The 6,982-nt window shown below is 47.0% G+C and overlaps 1 protein-coding gene across 1 annotated transcript in view; it reads left to right on the top strand.

The window, feature by feature from the left end:
• Positions 1–6,982, top strand: part of Tbc1d32 (TBC1 domain family member 32) — a 129,941-nt gene that overhangs the window by 62,159 nt on the left and 60,800 nt on the right. The window contains exons 16-17 of the mRNA XM_023714211.1: positions 2,515–2,716; positions 3,224–3,306. Of these exons, the coding sequence (XP_023569979.1) occupies positions 2,515–2,716; positions 3,224–3,306 (285 nt within the window). The remainder of the gene's footprint in view (positions 1–2,514; positions 2,717–3,223; positions 3,307–6,982) is intronic.

Genomic DNA, 6,982 nt, shown 5'->3' with positions numbered 1-6,982 from the left:
TGAAGTTCGGATTCCTCCGGGTGGGTGTTGTTTGGATCTGGCTGCTGTGCTCCACTTCTTTCTGCTGCAGATGTTAGAGTGGAACCCTTCGTGTCTCTCTGGCAAGGTGTTCTGCTCCTGAATCAGCTGGGTGGGTCTTGCCTCTAGCCTCTTTGCAGGGAGTTCTGCTTAAGGGTTCTGTGCTGGGCCTGCAGCCTGGGTCAAATGAGAATCCCTGGGCCCTGGGTCGTCTCACTCACTCGCCGGCCTGCGCTCTGGGTCTATTCAGTATCCCGCGGCCCTGGGTCTCACTCACTCACTCTCTGGGCCTGCGCTCTGGGTCTGTTCAGGATCCTGAGGCCCTCGGTCGTCTCAATCACTCCCCGGGCCTGTGCTCTGGGTCTGTTCAGGATCCCGCGGCCCCGGGTCATCTCATTCACTCCCCAGGCCTGCGCTCTGGGTCTGTTCAGGATCCCGCGGCCTGGGTCGTCTCACTCCCTCCCCGGGCCTGCGCTCTGGGTCTGTTCAGGATCCCGCGGCCTCAGTCATCTTACTCACTCCCTGGGCCTGCGTTCTGGGTCTGTTCAGGATCCCGCGGCCTCCCTGGTCTCCAGTAGCTTAATTCTGATGTTTCCTTTTGTTTGTTTGGATGACATCTGTTGATTAGATTAGGGATTGAAGTTTCTACTGTTGTCATATGGTCCATATGTATACTTTCATTTTGTGTATTGTGTTTAATTGTGTCCATCAGTATTTGGTGCATATGTAGCATTTATAGTTGTTTTATTTTCTTAAATGACTGATCCCTTTATTAATATTTAGTAGTCTTCTTTGTTTCTCCTAATTTTGTTTCGAAATTTGCTTTGTTTGATGTAAAGTCTAGCTATTCCCGACTGTCTTTGGAATCCAGTATCAAAAATACTATTTCCTTTCATGTTTCAGTATGTATATATCTTTGCTGGTGAGCTGTGTTTCTTATAGGCAGCAAGGAGATGGATTTTCTTTTCAGTACTCTCCTAGCCTTTGTCTTTTGATTTGAGAATTAAGGCCATTTACTTTCAGAATTACTATAGATAAGTATGTACCACTTCCTGTCATTTTATTGTTTTTCTGATTGGTCCTTTTCAAATTTTTGTGTACTCTTACTATTCTGTTCACAGGATTCTTTTAAGTATTTATGTAAGGCCATTTACTTTCAGAATTACTATAGATAAGTATGTACAACTTCCTGTCATTTTACTGTTTTTCTGATTGGTCCTTTTCAAATTTTTGTCTACTCTTACTATTCTGTTCACAGGATTCTTTTAAGTATTTATGTAAATCTGGCTTAGTGCTTATGAGTTTCTTTAGTTTGTGCTTATCTTGAAAAGTATTTCTTTTTCATATTTGAAGAATAGCTTTGTTGAATGTAATCATTAAAGTTGTCAGTTATTTTCTATCAGGGATTGAAATACATCCTTCTAGCCTTCCTGGCCTTCAGAGTGTCTGCAGGAAAGTCTCAGGTATTCTGATTGGCTTTTCTCTGTAAGTAACTTGGAATGTTCATATCTGGCTTTCAATTTTTTGTTTGTCCTATATATGCTTTTGCTATTTTGACTATAACGTGTCCTGGGGAGGCTCTTCCTGGTCATTCCTGTTTGGGGTTTTAAATGCATCCTATACATGGATGTCCATATTTTTCCCACTGTTACTATTTCATTAAATACATTTTCTGTGGCATTAGTTTGAATTTTGTGACCCTTCTGCTCAAACCTTTTGTTAAGTTTGGTCTTTAAACCATTCCCTAGAGTTTTGGATGTTTTGTTCATAATTTTGACTTTTTTCTTTCTTAGTATTCGAGTACAATAATTCCTTAACTCTTGAAAGTGACAGAAGGTGCATGAATAGTTGATACTCTCTTCAACCTACTACCTAATATTTATTTAAAAAGAATAAAACTAGACAAGTCATTAGAAGTGTGTATTCTGGAGCCTAACATAGGTCATCCTGCTTCATTCTGCCTCCTATGAGCTCTGTGGTGTTCCATGATTACTTGTGTATGTGTAAGAAACTTTTGGCTTCTTTAGCTGTAAAACCATGGGTAATAAACTTCCCTCCTAGGATACAGTGTGAACATTAAATAAATATACGTAAGATACTTAGGATGGTCTGTAGCATGTGGAAGTCCTTTAGTTTACTGCGTATCTGTTGCTTCTAGCAAAGGCACCTTAGACTTTGAGATTTGGGGGGCCAGGTATTACATGTGGCAGGAGGTGTGTCTACACTGTGAAAATCGAAGAATTCGGGATTCTGTCCACTGTATGATCCAGGATGATACATGTTCCTGGCCACGTGTACGTGTGGTGCTGTCTCTTCTCCTTGTCTGCTCTCCGCTGTTTCCTGCTCCCTGCTGGACTCGGACACCGCCTTGGGTGCGGGGCCGTGCCTGGTCTGCTTCAGAATCCAGCAGACAGAAGCTTACGGCAAGGCTGGACTTGGGGGTTGCTTCGTCCAGTCATCCAGTTGAGATTCCGTGACTGTGGTGTCATCTTTCAGCCCGCCAGGTGCTCACATCATTGCCCAGTTCACAAAGAGACTTCTGGATGGGGAGATTTCTGTGTTTCCCGGATCAGCGCTGCGGCCCGCGGTGCAGGGTGCGTTTGTGTCTGTGTGCTGTCAGATGTACGGCACCTGTGAAGGGCTGCAGGCACTGCTTCCTCACAATTTACAGGAGTCTATAGCGCAGGCGTGGAGGAAGGTGAGTGCTGAACTTCTTGCCCCTCCCGTAAGCCCTCATTTCAGATACAGGTGCGGCTGCAGCGCTCACTGTGGATGCTGTTTTAGTGGGGAAAGAACAACGTTGCTGTTAGCCAGCACGGATGGCCTCAGCACCTCTGCTCGCAGTGCCTGGGCCCTGAGCCTGCCCTGGGCGCACAAAGGCTGTGGCAGCAGTGGCCTTAGGCAGATTTTCTGTGGAAGACCCGTCTGCGCAGGTTTCCAAGTCAGCTGGCTGTGTTCCCAGTAGTAGAGGTCGTAGTGTAGCAGTGTAGTGGGACACCTCGCGGTGGCGCACCAAGTCCTCTAGCCCATTTTATGTGGCTCTTCTGTAAAATCTCAAGGTAGGACACTAAGCTAAGGACTTTGTTCTGAAGTAACAATTTTGATTTTAGTGACTTCATTAAAAAAATCTAAATGCAGCGAAAATGGCCTGAAGATTAGTGCTATCAGTAAGAAAAATAATGTAGTTTTATCCGTTGTGTTCTAGACACGTTTGCCATCAGAAAGAATTCCTTCACCAGTGCCGGGCTCTCATTCTGTTTCCTCAGTGAGCCAGGGACATCGAAATGCGTAAGTACATTGTTATAGTTACGTGCTTGCTGCATTTGCTGGAGTAATTTTAAAATTATCACAGTGTAGTAAAATTCTATGTCAAAAGCATTTCCTAGGAAGCAAATCTCTCTCGCTGTCTCTCTCTTTCTCTCTCTCTCTCTCTCTCTATATATATATATATATATATACACACACACATATATATATACATATATACACATACATACAGGTTCCAGGACAACTATAATCAAGAGGCTCTTTAGACATTGTGTGATACCACCTTTGAGACAATCTGGCGACATTTACTATAGTTACTGTCATGTTTGTACACTTTGGGTTAGGAACCTTGCCATGTTGTAGTGTTTCCACAATGTGTTGAATTGGCACATACTAAAATGGAAAGGAAACCAGAGTCCTTTTCATTCATGCTTGCATTTTCCACTTATGCATCCAGGTATTAGACCAAGTATTGTGCGGAGTTTGGAGGGTGCAGGTGGGTCTTTGGGAGTACATTTGTGGTGTAGAATATCAGTAAACAGGGCATGGCTGTGTAGTCTGCTGGTCAGGAAGGTCTGTCGGGAGCCGGCTCGGAGGGAAGACCTCAGGATCATCGTGCACCAGGTTGCAGTGATACATGGATGTCAGCTGTGTAGGAAGGGAGACACTTGTCCTGAGGTGGTCCGCAGGCTAGACTGGTAGGGCAGGTGGTGCATGGGCTGCCACTCAGCTGTCAGTAATGCTGGTGGTATTTTTAGATTCTGACCCAGAGTGAAGGCACTGATACATTCTGTCCTGTTCACTCACTTGCCCATGTGTCCTGCATCAGTTAACAGAGGTGGAGAAGTCAGGGAAGTGCAAATGCCGATTCCCACCGGCTTCCAAATACTGATCTCTAGGACTGGGCAGGTGTGGTGCAGTCAGTCTGCTGGACCACAGTGGGCTTCCTGCAGAGGTGGAGCTCACTGTGGTCAGACTGGTGGTGGGAACAGAGCAGGACCTGTGCTTCCTTCCCCAGGCAGCCGCACTCTGCTGGGTGTGTGCGGAAGAAAGGCAGCGCTGAGCCTGTGTGTCTGGTGCCCTCCAGACTGGTTGTTCTCCCCGCTAGCCAGCAGGATGGGTGGGGCATGGTAGAGGCCCTCAGGCAGGCCCAGAGGAGGATCTGCAGCACTTGGCATTGTTGTGAGTCTGTCGGGGCTCTAGAGAGACAGCTGAGGACTGCAGTGTTTGTGTCGATGTATTAGACAGCAGAGGGTTTATCCAGGGAATTGCCTGTGTGGCGATGGAGGCTGGGCAGCCCCACAGCAGGCTGTCTGCAATCTGGGGATTCTAGCTTGCGAGTAGTGCTGCTCAGTGCACTCCAGGGCCCTGTGGGTCTGCTGGCATAGGCCCCGAGGCTGAGGCAGGAAGCCTAGACGTGATTTCTGTGTGCACGAGGAGAGCGTATTCCAGCCCCTGGGAGAGAGGCAGTAGCTGCCCTTTGTCCTTACTCCAGCCAGGCCCTGAGCCAGGTGGCGTGTGCCTGTCCACAGTGAGGGGCACCCTGTCTCTTCCCTGTCCTCTGGGAAAGCTCTCAGGAGCATATCCTAGAGTAAGATTCCACCCATCTGCTAGGGACGCCTGTCTTCAGGCAGGTTGACATCCAATTCAGCTGTCATTATGTCTGAAGAGAAATGAAAGTTAGTGAAGGCTTTGCTCAGACTCTGTTGCTGTGATTTATTTGACCTCGTGGAGTTGAGCACCTTTCCTTGTTTTGCTTTCTGAAATAGCTGATGTGAGGCAGGCTGCCCTGCTCCCTGCCTCTTCGGTGCAGTGTGGGAATTCATCTGTCTGGAGCAGTTAGCTAGCCGCATCCTGCACCTGGCGACATGGCTCATTTCTGTGTGAGTGAGTGGTTGCCAGGGAACCTACCCGTGGCCCAAAGTCCTGTTTTTAAAGGACACTGCATTATGATTAGGGCTGATGTGATAGTGGTGAAGCCACGTGTGAACTGTGAAAACTGATCAGTCAGGGCTTTGGGGCATTCGGCACAGTAGCGTTGGGCATTTGCACCGCACATTTCCCAATAGCCAGTGTCATTTCCTGCAGTGTCTTTCTCCATGCCTGCTTGGGGATGAGGACAGCTCTGAGGAAAGAGAGCTGGGGCGCAGTCATGAAGGACGCTGGTGTCATCTTGGTCTGAGAGAGTGGAGGCCCCAGGTCGTTTCTGCATAGCTGGTTTGGTTCAGACTGAGATGACTATATCTGCGAGACCCCTGAGGTGACACTAGAGAAAACGGTAATCTAGAGAAGACTTAGGTGCCTCCAGCCTGGCTGTCCTCATGCAGCCTGCGGGATGCTGTGAGTGCAGGAGCTGAGGGGCGCTGTGCTCTGCACAGCTGCTGCCTGTGCCCCTGGAGATGGGCAGTGGTGACCATGGTGACCGTGCTGCTCTGTGCAGCAGCCCAGAGCGGAGCAGAGCAGTGGTGGCTTCTCCGGGCTCCGCCCCAGGGCCCGGGCCACAGACTTTGGCAGCAGGGGGCTTCCTCCGTAGAACAGTGCAGAGCATTTTTACTGACATTTAAAGGAGGGTTTATAGTAGCAGAAAAGAGGCACTTACTCAGGGCAGCAATTACTTTCCAGAGTTGTATGTGCTCTTTCACGTAGGGATACAACTTGCTAGTTTTTTGCCTGTGTTTTATTTAGGAGGAAACGTAGAATTTTTAAAGAGCAATTTTGTTTTTTTTAACAGCTGATATCTTAGATTTCTGTTTGTATTGAGTAACTTTTTCAAAAAAATTTTTTTTAATTTATGTATTTGGTACAAGGTCTCACTGCACAGCTCAAACTTGTAGTGATCCTCCTGTTTTCAGCCTCCCAAGTGCTGGGATTAGAGGTGTGCGCCACCACGCCTGGACGAGGCCAGTGCAGCATATGGTACCGGGATTGAACCCCAGTCCCAGTGCTTGCCTATGCAGGCGCTTAGTCTGCTGAACTATCTTGCTGGCCCTATTTTGAGTGACTTTTGATTATATTATTTGAAGTTAACATTCCTTTAAAAAATCTGTGTATTCATACTTTTCCAAGTATATTCACATAGCAATTTCTGCGTGATTTAAAAACAAATTGTGTTTCAATCATCTTAGCTATCTGGTGTATACACTTACATGAATCAAGGGTCAGCTAGGGACCCTCCAGATGGAAAGTGACCTAACTTGGAGGGAGGCCCTGGCTTTACAGCTGTAGGACATGGGCACGATTTTTGTGCTGTTCCCAAGCCTGTTAGCTGAAGCATAAGAGCAGAGTTCCCCATGCTATTAACAAGGGAAACATGTGCTTTTCTCAAACTATCTTTTGGACTTCTCTAAGAATGCCTTTGTTCCCTTTACACATATAAGAAAAAGTATTCCTTTAATAAGCAGAGTAGTCATCAGGAAAAAAAAAATGTTTTCCAGCTTTAATTCTTCTTTTTTGATTCTTGGTATTTTTTGGTCCTTTCCCTCTCCCTGTTAGGCTTATTCACAGTTTATTGCATTAGCTCATCACACTGCATTTGGGTTAATGCTCTCCTTTCTGCCTGCCTTTCCCCCTTGGCCCTATCATGTCTGTTGTGGGTGAAGGGCTCTGAGACCGACATTAGCAGAGTCAGCCCCTGCAGCCGCTCCTGCCTTCCCCCCTTGGCCCTATCATGTCTGTTGTGGGTGAAGGGGTCTGAGAC

This window comes from Octodon degus, unplaced genomic scaffold (genome assembly GCF_000260255.1).
Source record: "Octodon degus isolate 3935 unplaced genomic scaffold, OctDeg1.0 scaffold00034, whole genome shotgun sequence".
Classification (NCBI taxonomy): Eukaryota; Metazoa; Chordata; class Mammalia; order Rodentia; family Octodontidae; genus Octodon; species Octodon degus.
This window is presented reverse-complemented; position numbering and strand designations above follow the sequence as displayed.